Source organism: Anser brachyrhynchus, assembly GCF_964034855.1.
Source record: "Anser brachyrhynchus genome assembly, chromosome: 2".
Classification (NCBI taxonomy): domain Eukaryota; kingdom Metazoa; phylum Chordata; class Aves; order Anseriformes; family Anatidae; genus Anser; species Anser brachyrhynchus.
Window position 1 is genome coordinate 34,544,703 of NC_137695.1, and position 25,417 is coordinate 34,570,119.

Sequence of the window (25,417 nt, forward strand, 5' to 3'; positions counted from 1 at the left end):
ATAAGTCAATTTTGTGCTGTGTGAAGACACGAGCAAAACAACCAAACACTCCCTATTCTGATGGATCACCTGTGGCTTAATCGAGACAGTTTTGAGACATCTTACAGTTCAATACATCTACCAGAACCCAGAGCTAGGCTTCCTATGAAGCAACAGGGGCGGACCGTACCCACAGAAAACACAGACCCACATGGTGGCTGCCACAGCCGGCACTCCAGCCCAGTGACACGGAGCCTCCTGGTGCTGGTCGCCCCTCGCTGCCCGCTGGCAGCTGGCAACGTCACTGCAGCTAACGTCCTCACCGTGAGGTTCATGTGCTCGTTATCACTGATCGGTGAGCTCCAGCTGGGTTTTACTACTCAGCAGTAGTAGGCTTCAAAGCTGCTCCTGCCTTTGGACTTTGGAATTTCATCCTCGACAACAAATACCGTTGCAAGGTAAAGAAGCTCTGACTTCACATTATATATTCAAAATAAAATAAAGATGGCAGTTTGGGCTGTATACTGTGTTTCTTTACTTACGTCAATTTCTCAATTAAACTTCTTGATTTGAATAAAATTTAAATGCATACAAATGCATTAGTAATTAATTCGTCTGTCCTCAGCACCCACCTAAAGTAGTTTCTATTTGCTATCAGAACACCCACAAAAGTCAAACTGTTAAGAAAACTGCTCAGTGAAAAATGATTAACAGCATAACTTGGTGTATGTGTCTTAGCAAATGCTGATTTTTCTTATGTTTCTATTTTTAATTCTACAAAGCACCATTGAATAACGAGTTCTACTTGCTGAAAGGTCTTTTGTATCATGCAATAATAGAAGAACTGAGTACTCGGGAATGTAGCAAACAATTGGCAAACAAAAGATCAGATTATCTCTATTTTCATTTTATCGCGTTCTTATTTCATAAAAATAATTTTTTGCCTCTATCTAAACCCTACTCACTGTAACTACCACCTAAAAAAATCACTGTAAATTTGTAGAGGTCTGTATGTACAATCCATTTTCCTCCTCTTCACTTACACTACTCATTTCTTTATTTTCTTTTCTTTAGGGCTATTCCAATTTTTCTGCTTTGACATCAGGCACTTACAGTACAGGATTAAATCCAGACTACTCAAATTGCGTGTAATGTCCTTTACTGAGAAGAACTGCAACTATTTTACATTACATCCGAGTTATTTAATAACGGTTAAACCTCTTTCCCCCTGCAGCAGAACCGAACCATTTGCAGTGAAAATGTAACCCCTTGTGTTAGGCATGGAGGAGCCTCCTCCCTTTCAGGCTCCTGGCATACGGTAGTGCTCAGAGCAACCAGCGGCAATTAAGCATGTCCAGGGGAAGATTTGTTAAGCTATTCTGCTCTTTTAGGAGAGACAATTTAAACTATAGATCTAAGAACCAGATTTTTCTGTTACATGACGCACAGGCATTTTCTGTAACAATTTTTTCAAGACATCTAGTATTTCCCATGCAGACCTCATAGCTCTGGTGATCAGTGCATTACACATGACAGACAGAAAGATTTTAGCCTTTGTATTTCACTTAAGCCAGGGATTGTGAGTAGGCTGCTGCATTAAATCAATTTTTTGGTTCTCACACTGTAACACAATAAAGTCATGTTAAGTTTTCCAGCACTGGCAAAGAAAGCTAAAAGAAAATAGCCTTGTTCCAATGCAGATTTAAAACAGAATCAGAATTGCATCACAGAAAATATAAATTAAGGATGTCAGTATTTTTTTAAGGTGAACTCAGAAGACTAATTCTGATATGCTTAATGTATGTGATGTTGTATTTCTCTGCCTACATGTGATTACAAGTGTTAGAGACTACTACTTATTGTTTTGGGGAGTAGGGCATTAAAATATAGATATTTTCTCATAATGACAGAAAGACATGGATTGCTGTTAAAGTTTTTGCAAGCAGGAACCCCTCCACCTGTGCTGCAGCCCTCCGGGGCTGCAGAGCTGCCTTGGCAGCCCGTCCTTCCTCCTGCCCGAGACACATGGATGTGGTGCTGAGTCGGTACATGTGGGAACTGGCAAGTCAGGGCACAGCCACGCTGCTCCTCCTGCACCTTGCCAGTTAACCTGGCGTCCCAGCAAGACATGACAGCTCTGTGCAAGTGACAGCGGATCAATTTGGAAAACAAACTACAATAAAAAACAAAAGAAAAGAAACAAAAAATAAAACCAACAAAAAGTACGTTTTTCCTTCCCTTTCCCTCCAGGCCACGGAACGAGCTTTCCCCACTGTTGCCAGCTACAGGAGCAGGATCCAGGTGGATGTAATTCCTAGCATGACAGCAGCACATCTCTAGGAGCACAGCAGCTCCACTTGCTGAGTTTGCCTTCTTTTTATGCCACAAATGTTACTATCTAAACAGAGCTTACAGGTAGAAAGCTGGGTGCTGTATAATGTATTGATCTTTTCTCTCATCTTTCCATTGCCTATATGTTCACAAGTGGGTCTGGCCTTCCAAGGAAGAGGTGAGTGTCTGGATTACTGCCATGAGTGAGTGGGAATACAGTCCAAAAATGCAGATTTTTGCCCACGTTCTTGTTGTTAACACATTAAAGAGAATGTTATGCTAAAGTTCAGCTGCCAGCACTTTCATTTTTTTCTGACTCCTATTACAGAGAAGTGCTGAGCTTATTTCTTGAGCAGTCAAAGCAATTTCAGTAAAGCAACTGAGCTTCTGTGCTGAACTCTTGAAGCCAAACCCATAATAAGTGAAATATACTATATACAGGGAAGGAGATATAACTTAGTGCACTCAGTTTATGTTGTTTCTTAGAAAAACTTAAAAGGAGCAGATTTTGGCTGTGAGATCACTTTGCCTTCAGTGTCCTGTCACAAAAATGACTACAAAGCAGATGTTTTTGTTACTTACATTCTTCTTGAAACAACATCACCTTTTTGGTTGGGTTTTGTTTGTTTGATTGTTCCTAGATATTTTTTATTTTGAAGAAATCTTTCTTTAATTTTTCCTAGCCAAATATCAATGAGAGCCTTAGGGAAAACAACTTTTCAGCAAGAATTTGGTTGCTCTCTTTGGAGCTGGTTCATACAATATCTTCCTTTTAAAATCTCCCTGATCAGCAGAGAGGCATGAACATATTTCATTATAGTAATGTGTAAAATATGGGTATCACACAGTCATAATCATGCACTTTTACAGCAATTATCTGCCCTCACGACTGGAAGAGGATGGTGCCTTGATGAGTCACTGTGAACATAAGCCGTGTAACTAACAGTTCATTAAACCAGCATGTAAAATGTAGCACAGTAAACTCAATGTCCAGGCTGCAAATGATCTGTGGCAGCTCTACAGCCCTACAAGTGGCTCAGCTGACGTGTGCACAGGGTCATCAAGAAGCTCACAGAGGCCTTCAGAGGACCACCAGCAAGGGAAGCGGAGCACTGGGATTACTGGGATAACTCCTCCTTGCATTGGCACCACAGCTAACAAAAATTTGCCTAGAGATATTGAAAAAAGCTCACTTGCTTTGCTTATGCAACTTGAGGAAAAAAAGGGAAAAAAAAGAGTGGTGAGGTGTGGAAGGCAAATACCTGTTACCATGCTTCATCTTTGACTGCTGATCATCTACATGAATTAATTCCCATGAGCAGGAAAGCCAAGTGCACACGTGGGAGATGAGTGGATTGATGTGGATTTGTATCTCAAGGCTGAGCTCTGTGGATTTTCTGATGTCAAAGAGCTGCAGCCTGTCCCTGAGTTGAATATTATCCTGGGTTTCTGTGCCTTCCTGTGAGCTGCTTTCACAAGACTTTTGGGGCACTGTCACACAAATGGTTATACCTGATCAGTGAGGTTAGTGTTACTACAGAGGAAACAACAGAGAGACATCCCTAAAAAAGGCGGAGAGATGGCATGCTCATTCAAGCCTTTGCTCTAGAGGAAATCAAGCCAAAAATGACTTCTGTCTCACACACACACACAAAAAAAAAAAAAGCTCCAGAATTATACACTGTGGTTAAGTACAAAGTTTGGAAAGCATCAATACCAATACAGGAATTTGAAGAAGAGTATAGGTGCATGGAAATGCCTTCCCATAAAAATAAATAAATAAATACATAAATAAAAAGGAGACACTGTAATTATTACAAGCCTGTTTGTCCCGTTGTGATGGTTAACTCATTTTCCAGTGATAACTTGAGCTGGATGGTGCCATAAACTGATCAAGAGCTTTTGTAAAGCCTTTATTTCGTGTGTTGTAATATACACACATATACATGGCAGTTTTTTATTCATTTTCTGCAGAAAGACTGCAGACTGCTAACACAGCTTTGTTTACACATTCAGTTTAGTCAGCTGATGGGGCACTGTCCCTTGTGAAGTAAGACACAGATGATATCCTCCCAGAAAGGGAATTTGTGTCGCCTTAAGCAGCATTCCCTAGAGACCACTGGTAATGGCACACAGCTTTCACCTACACATATCTGGTTAGCTAAAATGAGATTGTTTCATTTGCATTTGCTGGCCTGGCTAAAAATCAAGATCATTCTTCAAATCTGTTTTTTATTTTTTATTTTTTTTTAAGTTCCTATGAGAAGTGTTTAACAATTCCTGTACTCGTGTTGAGGAGATGGAAGCATGATAGTGGTGAGAACATGCCAGCTCTGTCACAATCTAGACATGCAGGTACACATGATTTGATCACACCCTGTCATCTGACAAGCCTTCAGGTAGCAGAGATCTGTATCTCTTGGATGAGTTTTAATAACTGAGGAGCTAAAGCTGTGAAGAACCAAGCACTTCCTACCCACCCACTTCTTTGTAAGAATAAATCCTAAATCTCTCTGAACTTATTTCCTTGCTAAAAGAATATTTAAGATATATTTTAAATCTTTTCTCTGTTACAGCTACACAATTCAGTTCAGTTGTTTTAATTGTGAAGCCACTTCTCAGACACCAAGCATAACGATGTAAAATCTGTAAAGTTAATTTAAGATCTAGTGATTATCAGCCAGCTAAAAGCAATTCTTTGGTGTTTCAGAAGAACTCATGTTCAAACATAACTGAGAAGTCAGCTAACACTGGGACATAGAGTACGACTTTAAGTCAGCTCGGTTTTCAGAGGGTCCCTTCAGTCTTCACTTCTAATACTTTTCCTTCACTTTTTATTCCTCTCTTCACTCGTTTTACATCTCTGTTCTTCCTAGCTCTTTCTTCCATTCTTATATGGCTTCCTCTTCTCCTCTTTTCTTGCTAATGCAGTTGGCTGCAGCCACAGCATAAATGGATCCAAATATTTTCTGTTTCGTCTCTTCAGGACTGTTTAGTCTAAGGCCCAAGAGCAGAAGAGGGAGAATGTGAAGGACCAGATCTTCACAGTACGGCCACCTTTTAGTGATTACCCCAGCCCTGGTGGTTTTGGATTCCTCTAACCACAGGCCTGATCCTCAGTGCCCCTGAAGTCTATTTACAACATGTTTAATAATTTCCACCAGCTGGCTCTTATTGAGAGTGTCACTCAATATTTATGTAACATTTTCATGTATCAAATAACATGGCAAAAAAAATCTGTCTTAACCAACCTTATTGTTTTTAGGCTGATAAATTTTTGTTTTTAATTACCAGGCATTTGTTGTCAGCAGTTTTTCTCTGGAGGTTCTCAAAAACCCTGTTGGGAAAGAGTGCTCAAGCCTCCTTTCTCCCCAGCAGACTTTGGATCAGGCCCTCAGTGCTGAAACACAGTATTTGAAGGTCACTTTTCACTTTTAGGATCAACAACCTGGAAACAAAGGAGTGCAATTAAAATTAATGTCCGACGTGGTTTAAAAACATAATTGTGAATGGCTTCGAAACCTGACATTTCAACTGGGAATGTAGTTGATTTAATAACAACAAGAAAGCAACAATCACATGAGGACGCTGCAGTCATATGATTTTTTTTTTGCATAGTCAGTCACAGGTTTGACTTTGATTTACGCTCCCTCTCCTTTCTGCCAGATAATGAGGGCTTAGTTTAAACAAGCCTGGTATCCCTAAGGCTATTGCCTTCACCTCTTTTCCTGGCTTGGCAGCAGGAGGGAGAGCTGGCTACAGACAGGAGGCTGCTGAACCATGGAGTTTCCATATGCAAGATGCACTTCACTTTTCACAGGGCCTGGGATCCTTCTCTCTGTGCTGTAGGAAAGACAGGGTGAAAAAAGGCACTCCTCTCTCCGCTCACCCATGTCTGGCTTCACACACAAAGGCCATGACTTACTCTTTCTGAAAGACCTCTAGAAGGAGTCTTGCCTTGCATCCATCAGGAGCTTTTAAGAGGACAGGGCATCCAAATCTGTGTTTCTGAGAAAAAATGCTGGCTGGGGTGCTCCAGGTAGTGACAATAACTTACAGTTAATAGAAAATACTAGAAAAAAAAAAAAAGGATACTAAGAATAAATAAAAAATATTAAAAAAAAAAGTTATAGTTGTAAGGTCCCCTCCCATTGGGCAATCTCTTCATTTTGTTTACAGTATGTTGGATTTACAGACTTCCACCTGCCTTGCCCAATATAAAAATGGTTTAGTGTTGCAGAGCTTGCTGGTTTCTGGCTAAACGGCGTCTCACTTGCCAGTGATATTTGGGATCACTGAAACCACTGTTGAACTCCCGTCTTGAGGACTGTATTTGATTCTATGCCTTGTCTCATCAAAGCTTCTTTTCTGCTGCAAACAAAAGCAAGAAACTTCATGAGGCTGCCAGGACCGCAACAAAATTCAGTGGTTGCATTGCCTATGGAAGACCACCTGGGGAAGGTGTCTAGGCTGATGAAGCATGTTGAACCTGAATTTGAACCATAAGTGCAGTGTTTGAAAGTATTACCCTCCTCCTCTTCAGCCTCTGGCGACACCTTGTTATTAGGTTGGACAGAAAAGTCTACTTTTAACGTATCTCTGTACACCGCACGCTACAATGAAGTGCTTGTCAGTGCTTTGGTCACAGCACCTTGTGACCTAGATATTGACTGGCCATCACTACACAGTCTGTGATCATACCTCTAGTTGTGGGCATGTCATATTGCACAGCTGTGGCACGGTGGTATATGCATGTGCCCACTAACCAAAGCTTTTAAATATTTTTTTCCTTAAGGATCATTTCTGATCAGGAGCCATGTCCAGGGAAATGCTAGAATCCGCCAGTCTCCATTTAGTTTGCAGTTGTTGCCTAGCATGTGGGAAGAGAAACATGTTTAAGTAGTGATGGGCCCATCAAACGCAATGAGCTGTTGCAGTAATACTAGCAAATCAGGCTAGGGTGAGAGTTAATTTGGATTTCTGAAAATAAATGGTCCTAATTTAAAAACAAATTAAGTACAAAAATTGATCATAGTATAAAACTAGTATAAAAATGCCTGCAAGGTAAATGGTGTGGCTCTAAACAGGTCTCTCAGAAATCCCAGGGAATGCTGAAAGCAAAGGGAGTGAGTCATAAGCACATGAGCCGAAAGAAGCTGAAGACAAAATCATGCATCTCTGCTTAATTCCATCACATGATGAGTCCTGGGGCCCTTCATTTAATTGGAGAGCTGCGCAGCGGAGAAACTTTATTCACTTCTCAGCGGAGGCCGACGGAGTTGCTGCGTGCAGGAGCTGGGCGCCCTCCGCTCCTCCGTGCGCGCCGACCCGACGTACAATCCCTCACACCATGAGCAGGGTTTGCTGCCACCTCGGATTCCTGCTCCTGGCCGAAGTGGTGCTGTGTACAGCTGCCACACGTGAGTGCTTCCTTCATCCCTTTCCTCTCTCCTGTCCTGAGACTGTGCTGTAAAACCTGCTGCTCCTTGCAAGCGTGGTGGTTCCTGCATCTGTACTGGCTGTAGGGAAATGCCGAGAGCTGTCCGGTTGTCTCCTGGCTGCGCTACGCAGATACTCAGAGTTGACTGGAGCCTTGGTTAATTTCCTCCATTTCTAACAATAATTCCTCAGTTCAAGAGTGGCCAAAGAGGCAGAGTGGATTTCTCATAGTCTGCTCAGCTGTTGCTGGGAGAGGCCACCAGACCTCTGCATCCTGAACCTCAAGGAGCCCAGTCAAGGAGCTGGACCTTCCAGCTGGGGTGGACGGGCACTGGGCTGGTCCTTGCCTTCTTCCCAGACCCCCAGCTTGGTTTACAGTCTTAGGCTGACTCACTGAGCTTGGTGCTAGGAACCCAGAAATGGGAATTTAGGGTCAAGTTCTAGCATCTGTGAGAAAGAAACTGAAGAAAGAGCTGAGGCTGAGCATACCGCTAGCCTTGCACCTGCCTCCAGTGAGGAACAGTCATGGATGTAGAACTGGACAAGTGTATAATGGTATTTACCGAGGATACTTTCCCAGCCTCCAATGATTTATAGCACCAGAACTTCCTCAGTCAGATGTAGAGCCATTGTATTTAACAGTTTTTAATGGACTTCTCTTCTGCCAGTTTGTGCACTCAGGTTTTGGCTGTAACCCATGTAAATTTTGAGCACACACAACATCCTGCCAGCAAGAAATTTCACAGCTTAACTGTGCCTTGCATGAAGAAATAACTTTTTTTTTTCTTGTGTGTGTGTGTGTGCTTAGAACCTATAACCTGCTGATTTCATTTGATTCTCCTTAACTTTTGTACTTTCAGAAACAGTGAAAAATTGCTTCTTTCACCATGCTGTTCTTGATTCTGTTTTTGTATTCTCCTCTGTCACCTCTTCTCCTGGTTCAAGACATGGTCTATTTAGCTGTTCCTCATACGGAAACAATTCCATCCCTTTGCAGCATCCTTGCCACCTTTCTCTGTAATTTTTTCGTTCTTTACACCCTGCTTATGCTGCAGAGAACAGAGCAGCATATGGTATTCAAGACATGAGCACACATGGAATTATACAATGCTGTAAAGACATTCTGATCTCCATTCTCTAACCTTTTGCTAGGTTTTCAACTATTCCCGAGCACTGCATTCAAAACTGTAAAGCTACAAGATCTCATTTCTGAGTGGCAATAGCTCGTTTAGAGCCTCTCATTCTTTAACTTTACCTGAAGTTACATTTAACCACGCTGAATTTCATTTTGTTATATTGTTGAGTCATTGAGTCTCATCCAGCCCTCCTCTCTCCTACTCTATCACGCTGTCTTTGGCAGATTAAAGAACTTCACTGTTTACCTGTTTTCCAGATGATTAACATTTAAAATTATTTCAGCAGTGGAGGAAACTGGCCACTTGTTCACAGCTTTTGGCTCATATATCCTAAGCAATCATTTACTCATGTGAAATCCTTCTTGTCCCATGGTAACTTAGTTCCTTTATGCGCCTTTAGCAAGGGGCCTCACCAAATGCTGTCTGGAACTCAGGCAGACTGTAACAAACAGGTTACGTGCTCTCTGGCTCCCTCAGCAAAACTTGAATATATTTGTGAGGAACGCGCTCCTTTTATGGAATATAATATTAATCCCCTGTATCTGCTAATTCTGTTCTTCACTGCTGTTTCTACCAGCTTGTCCAATTTGAGTATCACACTTTTTGTAATCCTCTAGATCTTCCCTGGAAATGTTTTTAAAAACTGTCATCGCAGTTGCCAACTTTTGTTTCACAGCCACTGAAGCAGTTTTAAGCAAGACTTTACATGCTGTGGTTAGCAGCTCATTTACTTCACTCTTGAATAACTTCCACACCTTTTGAGCCACCTGATCTAGACAACTGTTTTGTTCGTTAATTTCTTCTATAATTCTTTTTTGTGCCAACACTTCATTTTGAGAGAGATTCTCCATCATCGTAAAGAAAAACTCTGGCACAGAAGTCTCTCAGGCTCCTCCTTTGTGAATGAAAATGTAAACTAATGTATTTTATTTCTGTGCCATCACTTTATCTTCCTTGAATGCTTCTTCTGTATCTATATCATCTATTGGCCCTACAGACTTGCTGGCAAGCTTTCTACTACTTTCGTGTTTTAAAAAGTTTAATTAGTATATTTTATGTTTTTGCAAGTTGTTTCTCAAATTCTCTTCTGTCCTGCTTTATTATGTTCCTACATGCAACTTTAGAAAGTTTACATTATTTTCTGTCTTAGCTTAGCCATAACATCAGCCTTTTTCCATTCTGCTCTTTAACGATGTCATCTTTTTATTGCTATTCTAACATTCACTTTCTCTCTTTCATGGCTAACACACTATCACAGGAAATGCTGAACTTCTTTTCTATATTTTTCACCAAAATGAAAACCAGAATGAGAAAGAAGAAAGTCCATCAGAGTTAAGATCTTTTCTCCTATGATCACCTCAACAAAACTATTACAGAAATCATTTCCTTAGATTGTATTATTACTGTCTATTTTGAACTGAATCACTCTAATATTATGACCAACATCTGTTCTTGAGCGCTTTGGGTTGGATTTTTTTTAGGTTGTTTTTTTTTTGTTTGTTTGTTTGTTTTGTTTTTTGTTAAAGAAGAAATATGTAACAGCTTTTCATTCCTTTAGATTTAGCAATGGAAAATCTTCAGCTAAAGTATTTGCTCATCTTAAAAATGCCTTTGTTTTGTCCTGAAGCTTGTGAAATGCTTTATATTTGATTGAAATAAACAAAGCACATCAGGGAGGCACAGAAATGCCTAAGGAGCTTGTGATTTGGAAGCAGCGACCACAGTTATTACTAAAGCTGGACCGAAAGAAAATGACTTCTGAATTCAAAGATAGTTATTCAAAATTCAAAATCAAAAGCTTTTATAAAATTAAAAGTGTTCCAGCTCTTTTTGATGAATTGAATACTTGGGAGAAAAAAACAATGATTGAAACATTTTGAACTGACAAAATCAAAACATTTTAATCATTAAATAATTTTTAGATAAAATCAAAGAGAATGGGAAAAATTAGGAAAAAAATCCCTGACTACTTACTTCCAAATAAGATGAAATTAATTTCTTGACATAAAATGCAATTAAGCTTGATAAGCCTTTGTGAAATATTTTTATAGTCTCTAATCTGTTGTTTTTTTTCCCCTGAGGAGTTTCTGGAGGACAGTATTACCCAACTCTGTTTCTGACCAAGACTGAAAATAATAGAGCATGTGATGTGATACAGGCCACTGAGTAAATACCAGTCATGATGTTATGCTCTGCTCACATCAAAATATATTAACTCTTCAGGAAAGTCTTGATCCAAGTGGTCTAAGTGAGACTGTGAGGAGTTCCTGCAGGGAAAAAGAGTATGGGAGATTATGCCTCATAAAATCTGTAAAATTTGCCCTTTTCCTCTGACCAATCAGTCCTCAAACCTCAAGAGACTAGGGAGAAAGCTACCAGCATCACTTCAGAGTGACCACTGAGATGGGACTGGCCAAGGGAAGTCCTGCCCAGCAGAAATTTCTCTGGGTGATAAAACGCCAAGAGAAAACAGCTCCTGCCTCTTCTTCAGTGCCGTTTCTCTGGCTCTTCCTTGCAGTAAAATTAGGAGTCACGTGCCCATAAAGACCGTGCTTAGACTGGCTGCACCTGCTCTGCACTTTTCCCAAAAGTGGGAGAAACTCCAACACAGTTGGTTTTGTAACACCACACAGGGCCATTCTTGTCCTTCTTTATAGGTCTCTGCATTTTCCTTGAAATCAACCAGCTCTTTGCTGCATTTGCAAATAAATCTCAGAAGCATCCAGCATCTGGTAACTTTAAAAGTCATGAGAAGCAGAAATCCTAACTCCCTTGATGTTGTGACAGAATGGCACACCCAGCAGTTACCTGATTAACATGACAGAGCTGTTTAAAGCCTCCAGGCTTTAATGGAACTCTGCCTATGAGCCGGTTTATGAACATCTGTGGCATCCTCCAGTGTTTGACGTGTTCCTACAGGTTACTTGGATATTTATTTTGCTTCCCATTGTGACAGAAAGAGGGATCCTCGAAGGCCTGGGAAAAGTTTGAGTCCATCATTTGTAGTAATATGAGAAGAAAGAGGTTATTAAAGTTACTTAATCTGAGCCATTTTAAAGTAATAGGCATGGAGCTAATATGTTTTTGTTGTTATATTACAAACACATTGAATTTACTACTCAGCTCTGAATTTCCTTTTCTGGAAATGCCAGCTTCTGTTACGATTGGTTCCACCCCTCCCACCCAAACCACCAGCCAGCTCACCAGAGAAGCCTCACTGGGTCAAAACTCATTCCTAGCATAACTTCCACTAGAGCACAACACAGGCACACAGTGAATTTAGCCTGCTACCCTTTCAGTCACAGATTTATTACCAGTCAAGCACAAAGCAGTCAGCAATAGCAATCAGGCTGCCTCTTTACAACTGGCCTGACTGTTGCATGGTTATCTCCATTCATAAGAACAATTATTGCTCTGATATGGTCAAAATGTTGTAAAACTTTGCATTCTTCCTCTGGGGAGCCTGTAATAGTGCAAGCAGAAAAATGTCAGTCTGTCAGTGGCAGAATCATCTTTGTGCTGGTTGTAGCTGATTTAAATGTTCAGAGCTGCAGTGAGCTGCAAAATTCTGTAAGTTTCTGTAATTTCTGTAAGTTTCCACTGGCAAAGAGTTTTCTAATCAGTACAAGAATACAGCCACAATGAGAAGGCTGTTCAGCACGGCCACAAAGCTTTATAGGATAGGAGGGAACGTAGTAGCCCATTGCATGTTTGCTTTTCTATCTAGGGTTTCAAGATGTGCTGAGCAACGGAAGAACTCCTGTTGCATCCTACAAGCAGCTACAAGGCTGGTCTAGTGATCAAAATAAATGGAATGAAAACCTTTATCCTTTCTGGGAGGAAGATGATCCCAGGTGGAAGGACTGCTGGAAAGGTAATTGCACATATGCAGTTCAAAGACACTGAGAAAATTGGCCATAAAATCCACTTCACTGGAGAGTGCGGGTGCTGCAGTGCGTTTTTCATAAGTGCAATATTCATAGCTGCTGCAAGCAAGAGCAAAGTAGAGACAATTGGGATTGATGCCATTACCGGAACACTGTCTGAAGAAGCAGAATAGTGAGTTGTTACAGTAAATGCTTTCCCATAGCTCATAGCCTCAGACTTGAATACTTATTAAGACGTATTGATGGCCAGGGCTCTAGGATAACCCTTTCTTTGAAACATGCCCTGCAGGATATGTAACTTCAACTTCTACCTCAGTAGGGTACTGTGGGCTTCACTTTAACAGCTTCTGTGGAGAGCCTGTTTATTATCATCTGCTCTCAGCTGAGGTCTAACAGCTGGAGAGAAATACAAATATTCTCCTTTGGAATCTATCAACTCCATGGGTAAAAAGCTCATTCTTAGCTCTAAGAAGGAAATGAATGACAGAACAGTAAGTTATGTGGGGGAAAATGATGAATCCCCATTGTTCTAAACTGGGACTTTGATGAGAGCACAAATGACTTAGGAGCACAAATTCCCTTGGAAAGAAAGGAGGAATAAATAAAGCAGTTCTAACATAAAGGGTACACACCTGAAGGTAGCTGCTGCTCTGATGCATCCATTAATGCTGTGAAGACCAATTTTGTTTTTTACAGGAGGAAGAGTGACAGCCAAACTGGTCACTGATAGCCCAGCACTGGTAGGATCCAATGTGACCTTTGTTGTGACTCTCCAGTTTCCCAAGTGCCAGGAAGAAGATAACGATGGCAACATTATCTACCAGAGAAACTGTACCCCAGGCAAGTAATGGCAATCTGCATGCACTGTACACGTCTCACTATGGTACTGGTGTGAAAGCACCATAAATCTTTGAAATCGTGAACAGTCACGGTGCTTTTAACTGATAACTACACTAGTGTCTAGCCGGTGTCATACCTTTTTCCTTCCTCAGAAGGTCGCTATAGTATTTTTAGCATTCTGCACCTGTTACATATAATGACCAAGTAATTTAAGGAGATTTGTCTTGAGTATGAAATTGGCTTCCCAAAATACTTTAATTGGCTTTAATTTGGCTTCCTAACTAAACTGGTACTGCTTTTCAGCTCAAACACAAGGTTGCACAGTCCCTGGGCGAGTACAGGTTCAACTGATCACTCAGTCACACTGTTTTTGTCAAAATTTGTAAAGCCATCAATTTACAGAATTGAGTTCTTTTGTTTCTTTGTTTGTTTTCAATTGCAAATTGTAGAACTCACTAACAATCTTTTGTATCTTGAAAAACTCGCAAAAAACTGTAAGTCTCACATTCCCCCATTTTAAGAATTGGAAACAAGAAGAAAAATAAATAAATCATTTAAAAACCAAGCAATCTCTTCATCAGAGAATCGCCTTTTTTATCTTATTTATATGTTCCATAAGGAAAAAAAAAAAACAAAGCCATAATGACTTCAATGTTTGAAGCTGCCAGTAATTTTCATTTCAAGGCATATCAACATTTTTTTCAGCCTATGTTCTACTTTTTCACCATCTAATGTTTTGTTAACTGTTGATACCCATTCTCTACTTAATGTCTGTTGTGCAGTTTGAGGAAGGAAACTGTCTTTTTATTATTCAGAAAGGAACTGAAATTCATGTCTAAGTTATTTAAAGGTGCCGCAGAAATTTTTTTGACAAAACAAAATAAGTTACTTCCTCACAGTGCTTCCATGGCTGCCATTTCTACTTAAAATTTAAAATTCTGCTTTCCAAATGCCAGGGCAAACTAACTAGTTCCAGTGAAACACTACAGTTGTGTGCAGTTGACAGAAAGTTTTGGACAAGCAACTTAAATTGTGTCTGGCCCATGACACTAAATTTTTAATCCTCTAAACAAAACAGTTCCAAGCAAGAAAAATGTGGTGTTTACACTAAAACTAAAAATAAACAAAACAAAAACAAAGTACAATCTTGGAAGAACTGAATGTCAGTCTAAAAATATCCCACTTACCCTGCTGCTTAAATGCAGAAACTTTGCTGTAACCTGGGGTGTCTGCCTCCTGTTTCCTCATTTACTGCACAATTCTCAGTTGACCAGGAACATGTCCTGTTTCTACATTTAGATTCCCCAGCTTCCCAGGATCAGTATGTCTACAACTGGACTGAATGGATTGACAGCTGTGGCTGGGAAAACTGCACAGGCAATCACAGCCATAATGTATTCCCAGATGGGAGACCTTTCCCTCATCATCCCGGCTGGAGAAGAAGGAACTTTGTCTACCTGTTTCATACATTCGGTTAGTACTGCAACATACCTCAGTGTGGCTGATGCTGCAAAGCTTACATTCATTCTGTACATCAACTCATTTTACTAGTATCTTTCGTTAAAAGTCCTTAATAAGATTCCACACTTCTTTAGTGGAGACTCTGAATTCATTCCCCACTTTCCAGAGAGGCCACCAATTGCTCTATTATCTTCTGCTAGATTTGGAAAACATGTATTGCCAGATCTTCAAGTCTGCATTCACAGCACTACCACTGAAGAAAAATAATTTCCTTTCCAGAGTACTCAAGATACTTTTCTAGTAAAACAGAGGGTCTAAGCAGGTCAGTCAGATGACTTATTGACCAGCCACTGCCACTTCAGATTCTTAAATTTAAGAGAGAACTTAGAGCTGTATATGTTCAGATCAATTTAATGGTACAGCACATCTTGACTCTGGCAAGAAGGTGAAAATTGTCAGTGACTGTGTCATACTGTTCTGGTCACAGATGCTGATTTTCCAGCTGCGAGTATGTAATGGCCGAGCTATTCCTGACATTGGCCACATACTGAATCTTAGTATCCCAATTTAGGTTGAGAAAATCATTATCATTAGTATCCACGCAAGTAATAATGTCCCTAATTTTACAGAGAGGTGACACCTACCTCAATCTGCTCACATGAAGAAAAATGAATAAATGTATACAAAGGGTTCTGGGGTATGAAGCAAGAGGCATTATATCTTTTTGCTACACTGAAGGCAAACAAACACAAGACGACTTAAAATGCCTAACACGTAATACCATCCACTACATAATCCCAATAACATAACACAATTTCTTTGGAAAGATGTAGATGCCTTGGCAAATGCCCTTTCTTAGATCAGTGAAATCTGGGACATCTGACACCTTTGAAAAAAACCACAGAAATAATGGGAGTAAACACATTGAAAAAGTGCTCCAAAAACACTTGCCAGATAACTGAAAGACAATCCTGAACTATACATTTTGATTTAGACAATCTAAGTTTCACAGAGATATAGGTCTTCAAAAAACAATTTCTCATAGCTAGCTTTAAGGAGAAAACATATTACAAGTTTGTGTTCTGTTTCAGGTCAGTACTATCAAACAATTGGACGATCTTCGGCGATTTTTTCAGTCAACACCGCAAATATCACTCTTGGCAAACACGTAATGGCAGTATCCATTTACAGGAGAGGGCACTCAACATACATTCCAATTGCAAGAGCAAGTGCCATTTATGTTGTAACAGGTGAGTGTGCTGAAATAAACTGATAAAATACTGGGGGCATTTGTTATTTAGGTGTTATAAGAATTCAGCACACACATCATCTGGCATGAAGAGAAGGCTGAGAAAGGTTTTTAATACAAATGTGAAATATCTGGTAAATTGCCTTGAATAATGTAATTTATGTTTGTACCTATCTCAGTTGTGACACCTCTACGTTGTAATGAAGAATGATTTACTAGAGGAAACATGGTCTTCCACAGATGCCTGTGATTCCTTATTTGTTCCCATACCTTTTTTGGGTACCTGTTTCCCACTAACATTAACTTGCCAGATCAGTAAATCAAACTAAAGTGGAAACCCATGTAAAAAATATTAATGTCTCACATTCTGACTCTCGCTGTTCAGAAGCTTTGGAGCTGTTTGTTGTTTGCAGCCAGATACATATGCTTTATTTTTCTTCCTTTTTTTTTTTTTTTTTCTGGCAGAAAAGATTCCAATATTTGTGAGTATGTCCCAAAAACATGACCGCAACATCTCAGACTCCATTTTTATCAAAGACTCACCAATCACGTTTGATGTGAAGATCCATGATCCCAGCTACTACCTAAATAATTCTGCCATTTCCTACAAGTGGAACTTTGGAGATGGAAGTGGCTTATTTGTAGCAAGCAGTGCCACCACATCTCACACCTATGCTCTGCAAGGAAACTTCACTCTGAATTTAACCGTCCAAGCTATTATACCTGTACCTTGCAGGCCAGTAACACCTACCCCACCACTGCCCACCTCAGCAGGTAAGAGTTTGTCAACGCGCAGTGCTATCAGCAGCTCTGTGAAGCTCTGCAAACTGTCTATAGATTGGTTTAAAGACAGAATCGATAAACACATAGAGATCATTTACACCTTTATAAGCCTAATTATCGCTTACACTAAATCTAGCTATACCACCACAGTGACGGCATAAAGGGGTCTTCAGATGGACCCAGCATATACACATTTGGTTTTTTACCCTCTGCTTTGCCAGATCAAGTGGTTTCACTCTTGCCTACTCAGAGACATCTTCTGAGGTAAGATGCAAATTTTAACTGAGAAAGAGGTATTTCAGAACACTTTTATAGCCGGTTCCTTTCTAGTTTGCGTTAACTTCCAACCCAAATTAAATGAGATTGAATTGAACTAGAAAAAACGTCCTCATATTTAAAAATATGGGATTTTCAGATGGCATTAACCCAGAATGGCTCTTCCACTTTACATTTATGCACTACTGCATTTCAGAATAACTTTCATTATGTTCAGTATTGGTTTATCATCTAAAAGTTTTATTAAGGTTTGCAAAAGGACTGCAGTTTAAGGCTGGGTAGTTAGAACAGTACCACTATTAAATTGTAAATCTGCCTATATTTTTCAAATTTCATAATTTTATTTTTTTAATGAAATGTTAAGTGAGAATGGAAAATGAAAGGAAAGACGGAATTTTCACTACTTCCCTACTAGCTCTAATGTAGAGCAATGGAAAAATACCTACTTTTAAAGAGAGCATTTCAAAGCTTTTATTGGCCTTTGGATTTATTCTATTATTGATGTGGAAGTTTTAAAGAAGTGTTTAATTATACCAAACCTTGCAGTCTCACTTTTACTTCACAGAGACAGGTAACTAGTGCAGAGACTACCCAGGCTACTCCAGGGTTCTACAGAACAGCTCACCACGTGTTCTCTTACAATGATCCCATACAGATAAATATATTACTGCATAACTGTAAAGCAAAATAATCCATGACATATGACTTGAATGCAGTTGAAGGATATAGCCATGTTCAGAATAACTGTAAGCAGAACTCGTTGTAAAGCTATTTTTCCTCCCTCAACTCAACAGTAATGACTGAAGCATCTTCTAATTCAACGTCTTCTGCCACTGTTGAGACAATGGAAGACAATCCTGATGGAGGCTGCCATATTTACAGATATGGATACTATACAGCTGGTATCTCCATTGTAGGTAAGGACACAAGTCAATACCTGGAGCGAAATGGGGCTAATAATGTACTATATGTATGGTAAAGATGGTGTTTATTTAAGCCACACATTTATCAGATTAGTGAGACCCACAGTGAGACCCTTCTCTTGGACATAGCTGACATTTTAAAAGATTAACGTGCACATAGCTAAGTGGCTTACTTTGGCCTCTGTACATACTCTGCCAGGTCAGGTCAGTAGCAGAGGTTACGGTGCATTGGTTTCAGACACGTGAGTCTGAGCGTTGGTCTGGATGCCTGCTGATGGTTGCCCCTAGGATACACGTGGATTTCCAGGCACTTGGGCTGGGAAAGGGCTGGTGGGGATGTGAGACATATTCTTTTCTGTATCACCAGCTTCAGAGACTGGCACACCCCAAACATACAGGCCTGAGGGGTCACATTAGGTTGAGTAGACCTTGGCATGCACAGAAGTTGTGGTTAATGGGAAGCGGAGGTGATTTTGTAAAAGAAATAACTAACCATTTATAAAAGAAAAATAAAGTGGAGCAGAAAGGATCAACCTCCCAGGGAAAGCACTGGAACATTTCACAGCTTTCAAACCCTTCAAAATGAGTGCTAAGGGAGGGAGAAGGTTATGGAAAACAAGACTTGACCTGAGCATCAGCCAAACACTTGAGGTTCTGTACACACAGGCTTGTCATGTGTCCTACAGTTGACATCTGTTTCCTCTCCCAGAGGGAATCCTTGAGGTAAATATTATTCAGATGACAAGCATCCAGATGACAGAAAGTCAAGCTGAAAATTCACTGGTTGACTTTGTTGTTACCTGCCAAGGGAGGTAAGTGTGTAAATGAAATTGTCAATCATCTTCCCTCTTTAAAAATAATTAGGTGCTGGAACACTGTCTACGCTTAGATGCAGCTGAATGAACTAAAGCTGGGAACCGCAGTGTTTCTATTTCTTGACTGGAACTAAAGATAATGCAAGTCTCATTTGTAAACTATGTCAACAGAGGTTATTGCCAGGCTCTTAGGATTCAGAACAAATGGCAGGCCTAAGTAAAAGTAATAGAACTAGATACTGAGGAGAAGTAATTCTATATTTTCCTGGCAAAGACAAGATTTCAGCACTCACTGTGAAATTGGAAGCAGTCAACTGAAATTGGAAGGAAACCCTTTCTTTTTGGCCATGATTTTTTGACACTTAGAGTAAATGGGTGTGTCCAAGCCATTTCTTGGAGAGGAAAATGTTGCACTAATATCCCTGGCTTCTGGAAGAGCATTTGAGTTGAGAGGACTGAGAACTACGAGAATTGTCTTGGCAACACAACTAGAAAACAATTAACCTTTCTTAAGTTAATGTTCACTTTGTCAGCACATGGTATTACACATAAGAATCCACATTCCTTTCATAATGATGAATTAAATGATGCATTAAAGGTAACAAACTTTATAAGCTGATTTGAGGCATTTTTTTCTGTGATCACAATAAAATGCTAAATATGGAAAAAAGCAGACAATATTATAGATGTATTTTATATAAAATCCACGTGTGTATATATAAAATACATAGGTATGTATAAAGTACAGATAATATATTACTACCTTGTTCATAAATCACTACAGTATCACTGACTTGAGTAACCAGGCACCAGCATAATACCGGGGCATCATGCAATGTGTCTATAAGCCGGCCTAATAGGACTGAACAGATGTGATGCATTCTGTCTTCCCACCCCAGTCTCCCCACAGATGTCTGTACAGCAGTTTCTGACCCCACATGTCAGGTGTCTCAGGGTGTGGTATGCGACCCCATCGTCATCACTGATGAATGCTTACTCACCGTAAGGAGAGCTTTTGACAAACCTGGGACGTACTGCATAAACATCACCTTGGGGGATGACACAAGTCAAGCCCTTGCCAGCGCGCTTATTTCTGTGAACGGAGGTGAGTCTGCACAGAGCTGATGTGGGTTGTCTGTGAATAGCTTCTCCTTGTGGTCATTTCCCTGCTGGGGGGAGAACACAGGAAGGTATGTAGGGGTTTTAGCATGCCTCGAGGCCTCAGCTGAGATTGTGCCATCTTATGTGAGAGTCCATATAACGGTAAGAGACAACTCCTTCCCTATGGGAATCTTAGATGTTAGAACTTGATTTGATTTATGTGTACAACCTAAAGAGTACAGCAACCGTACAAACCCTTCAGCATCACAAAATATAGTGTTCTTAAGCTGTAGTTTATTTTTTCTACCCTATTGGGCAGAAAAGTAGGTGAGGGACATGCCAGTCTACTCTGCACATGGAGAAACAGGAGAAACTAAGAGCAGAATTCAGCTCACTTGAAAGAGAATAAAAGCCTACAGCTGAGCTAGCTGCCCTGAGCCCTCTCTGTAGCCCATTGATCTTGACCAGGTTTCTATTTCTACTTTAGGATAAGATGAATCAGGTTCTGGAAAGGCCTGTGTCATTCACTGACTACAAAGTGTGCCCAGGGCAGCTATTTCAGAACAGAAGGTTTACTTTTGCTCAGCTGACTATAACTGTGTCTTGCTTATAATTACCCAAGCAGTCTTTGACAGAGCCAGGTATTAAATTTGGTCTCAAGCAGAACCCCAAATGATCATGCTGTCTCTCTGCTCCCACCCCATTCCCCTTCTGACCTCCCACAACAATGTCTTAGTGATTCTTCTGAATGCTTTAATTAGCATCAGCCAAGAGACTGACCCTTTGCGGGCATTTGTAACAGTATTTTTGGCTGCTTTTATTTTATCCAGGTATAAAATTAGCTGTACCTAGATCAGTTCATGGTGACTAAGACACAATTCCTGACCTCTAAATGTATTTAGGCTCCTGAAGATGAAAATAAGCATGCAGTAGGATTTTTCAAAATTTTATTCACAGAGGCTAAATTTAGCCCCAGAAGACTGTCTCCCTAGGCTTCCTCCAGGAAGAAAAGCTAAGTTGTATTTTGGGACTTCAGCTATAATCATAGCAGAATTAGGATCTAAGAGAGGTTGCTGCTGAGAATCACCTTCCATAGGAGCCCATCTGGCATTTCCGACCATTTCCCATGTGCCATGATTTTCCACTCATTTCAAGGGAAGGCAAGTATTTATGAATTTCTGAAAAATCCTACAATTTGGTGCCTGAGAATACCTAAACACCTGTCCCTTGAAGTTTAGCAGGACTGTGCTTGAGTTATGCAGGCGTTGCATAAAACATCAGCTCTTAGCCTGCTTAAACTGCTGCTGAAAGGGTTGCAGTCCTATGACTTAGACCTGTCCCATCAATGTGTGTTCCTTTGCAAACTAATTCAAAAATCTACCTTATTAATAAAATAATGTAAATCCCTGCACTCTCAGCAAAAATATTGTGTAAACTGGGAATGAGGTCAAGCCTTCACAAATATTTTATCAACAAACTGAAAAATGCATGAGGCACATGTAACAAATAAATGCTAAATCCTGATCTGATATCTTGATTTTCACAGATATCAATTATAAATTAATACACTGGAAAGGTGAACCAACACGCACTTCTAGGTTACTCCACTGCATAAACACTGTTAGTAATGTGAGGACCAACAACATGTATCCATCTCAGCAAACTCAATAAATAGGTTGAAGTACAGCCTGCGGACTGGAAAATTAAGATATTTAACACAAATTTTAAAAAATGTACTTGTAATCATCACCTTCTTCTTCCATCATATACAGTGAATTAGGAGTAGATATGAGTGAAATGGTTAATGACAAACCGGAAGGCAGAGCTCAATGACAGGTAGAGCCTAAAGTTAATTTCCCAGAACTGAGAATGTTAAAAAAGCAAAGCCCTCGCCTCTTGAATAAGGCAAACGAGCCTGGGTTAATCAGGTTCTCAGCCATGCTTTGCTATCTTAGCATGTGGGGCTGAAACAAAGATGAAGAATATTTAAGAAAATCCATTTTTATTCCCTTTTCCTTTCCCCCTGGCTATCACCCCTAAGAATAAGCAGAAGTTGATTCTTACATCACAGCTTATTGGTGCAAATGGTCAAGGCGATTGGCAAGGAGCAAATTAGCACCACCTCGTGGGAGGCCAGCAAGAGACTCAGTTCCCCTCCATGCTGGAAGGGCCACTGTGCCTCTGGAGCATGGCTCATGCAAAACCAAAGCCCAACTCACAGCCTGCTGGTACTGAGAGTTAAACTGATCAGGCTGTGAAAACACCACCGCCTGCCAAAGTCACTGACCTCCAATGCTGAGCTTGCATTCCGATATTAGAAGTATTAAGTGTACTTCAATCTTTGCAGCAATCAAATTAAAATGACATTTTCTTTAGAAAGTCTGTCTTACTGTAACAACAAGGCTAACATTTAATCAAACTATTTCTGAACTCTAGGATCATCCTCAGGAACAACAAAAGGTGTCTTCATCTTCCTTGGTTTGTTGGCAGTGTTTGCCGCTGTTGGGGCTTTTGTCCTTTACAAGTAAGTTGCTAGTTGCTAAGATTAAAAATAGTTCAGGGAACTGACAAGAATATTAGTTTAAATTAATAAAACCTACAGCTTGAGTTTGTGTTAGTTATATTTTTGTTTCTTTTTTTATTGCTGTTCACAAGTGTTCTAGCAAATATTCAAGAAAATGAGATTACTGGCTTAAGCCACAAAACCATCAGAAAACATGTAAATATTAGAAAAATTAGTAATAAAAGGCAGCCTGTGAACTGCATGTATGCAGTAAGCAAATTCAAACTGCATGATGTGATTTATACATGCATTAAAACCAAACAAATAGAAATTTAATTTAGCGTTAAAACTCTTAGCTCTGAGAGGGGATCTCACCAATGTGTATAAATACCTGAGGTGTGGGAGACAGAGGGATTTGGCCAACCCCTTCTCAGTGGTTTGTGCGGATAGGACAAGTGGCAATGGCCACAAAATGGAGCACACGAAGTTCCGCACCAACATGCAAAAGAACTTCTTCACGGTGAGGGTGACGGAGCACTGGAACAGGCAGCCCAGGGAGGTTGTGGAGTCTCCTTCTCTGGAGATATTCAAGGCCCATCTGGACGCCTACCTGGGCAGCCTGCTCTAAGGAACCTGCTTTGGCAGGGGGTTGGACCCGATGATCTTTCAAGGTCCCTTCCAACTCCTACAATTCTGTGATTCTGTGATTCTTACAAAAGTACTGTTTGTGAATGACTGACAGATTAAGAATTAACCATCAAAATACTTGATTAAATAATTGACAGATTGTTTGGAAAAAAGGATACTGGCCTGCAGGAAAGTGGTTCAAAGAAGCATGTATTACTGCATTTCTAGCTTGGACATTTCTCATGAAACTTTAAGACTGCACTGAGACTCCTGAGTCAAGAGTATGCTCAGCCCTAAGAGCCAGTGGTGAGAAAGAAACACTTCCACACAGCAACAGTACTTGTCTGTGCAACAGAGCCTTCTCATTAACCAGCCTTAGTCACAACTAACTAATATTATTTTTGGATTTAAGGGGGAAGGAGGAAAAAGAATACATGCTATGAACACAATTAATTCTCTTATGTGCTGGTTGCACGCTAAATGTGGATCTTTGTTTAAATGTCTTCCAGCAACTAACTGTACACATTCTTTCTCTTGCAGGAGATACAAACAATATAAACCTATTGAGAGAAGCGCACGACAAGCAGAGAACCAGGAGGGACTAAGTGCTTACTTCAGCAATTTCAAAGCCATTTTCTTCCCTAGGAGCACTGAAAGAAATCCTCTCTTGAAAACCAAACCAGGCATTGTTTAAACCTTTAGTCTGACACTATTAGATTACGTACAGGACTCATATCTGAACTGTACCTTGATGTTTTGGGTTTTTGGTTTGTTTTTGTTATAAAAACAAGGGCTAAGGGGAAAACGTAGATTGTTTGGTAACTTTTGGGGGCTTGGTGCAATCAGAAATATTAAAATAGTCCTTCTTAGAAAACAATTAGGTAGTTTTGAGCACTTGCTGTTCTTGTTTGTGATCTAGGGTATAGTTTTCTAAATAACTAATCCCCCCCTCCATCTGTGTTTTCTTACTTCTGGGTTAACTACCTGCAAAACTAATCAGATCCATAACCTGCAGGGGGAAAAAAAATATTACTAAACAAAGAAAATAAGCAATTGTAAATATTTGGTCTTAAATACACAGTCCAGTACAGCTGTTTTCCACCTTAGTGAGAGACATGCCTTTGCTGGAAAGCAAGCTACAGGTGGACAGGTACGGGTTATGTCTGTGGAACAAAACATTGCCATGACAGACAAGGCCCATCTGCTTGGCTATTCCTACTGAAACTTTTTACTTTTAAAGAAACACGAATTTCTGCTTGTCCCTTCATCCCTCCTCTTTGAACGCTTACTCAAATAAATGAAAACCCCTAAATGTAAATAAAACACTATGATCCAGTTTTTGCTTTTGAATGATCCAGCCTAGAAACTGTAAAGTTCTGCAAAAAATCAAAACTTGTTGACTTGTTCACTGTAGCTGCAATTCTGCATTAACAAAACTTACATGGAAGCCTTTCTGAAGTGACACGGTCTTCTAGCTGTGTGTTCTTGTAAGTCTGCTTTGTGGCGTTTCGTAGTGGAAGACTAGAAGCAAACTGCTGAAGTCTGGGTCACCGGATGATATGAAAAGGAGAACATCTTATTTGTCGTAGGGAAGAGGTTGCTAAGAAGATTAACTGAGATGAGAAAGCAGACCAAAAAAATGCTTTAAACAATTTGTTTTTCATAAGTGCCTTATTGTTAACATTAAAGTTTTTAATCAAAATGAAATTAACTTTCAGCTAGGGGCAAATGCCTTTACACAATCCTGTTCTAAAAACTGAATTCTTTGAAGAGCTATATTTCAATATATTTAGCTTATTTACTGTATCTTGGAACATCTCTGATACATATTGTTCTTGGTTACTGAGGCAATAAAAAGCATAAACAGATTTCCTGGTATCTTCGTGGACCTGTCAAATGCTTGTCATTTACAATCTGAATGTAGTCTTCATTAGCACTTCCCCTAGAGTGCATAGACACAACTTGAGGATATAAAAAATACAGATTGTGACATACCTCTGAGGTTAGGTCTTAAAATTCAACGACCTCTTTTCTTCTTTTGTTTCCGTATTCTCCAATTGTTTTAAT

General features: G+C 40.0%; 1 protein-coding gene and 1 long non-coding RNA gene across 2 annotated transcripts; both read left to right on the plus strand.

Annotated features, from left to right (window-relative positions):
• The first annotated feature begins 317 nt into the window (after positions 1–317).
• On the plus strand, positions 318–4,241 carry LOC308190877. Its single transcript, XR_013947550.1, has 3 exons — positions 318–437; positions 2,230–2,488; positions 3,181–4,241. It is a non-coding gene; the product is annotated as an uncharacterized lncRNA (long non-coding RNA).
• Positions 4,242–7,465: 3,224 nt separating this feature from the next.
• On the plus strand, positions 7,466–25,228 carry GPNMB (glycoprotein nmb). The gene is made up of 11 exons (XM_080582670.1): positions 7,466–7,730; positions 12,613–12,759; positions 13,469–13,612; positions 14,912–15,085; positions 16,165–16,323; positions 16,788–17,096; positions 18,176–18,298; positions 19,014–19,116; positions 20,019–20,224; positions 22,657–22,744; positions 23,891–25,228. Exons 1-11 carry the CDS (start codon positions 7,481–7,483, stop codon positions 24,042–24,044), a joined length of 1,857 nt encoding a protein of 618 aa, XP_080438796.1. The 5' UTR covers positions 7,466–7,480; the 3' UTR covers positions 24,045–25,228.
• Positions 25,229–25,417: the final 189 nt, after the last annotated feature.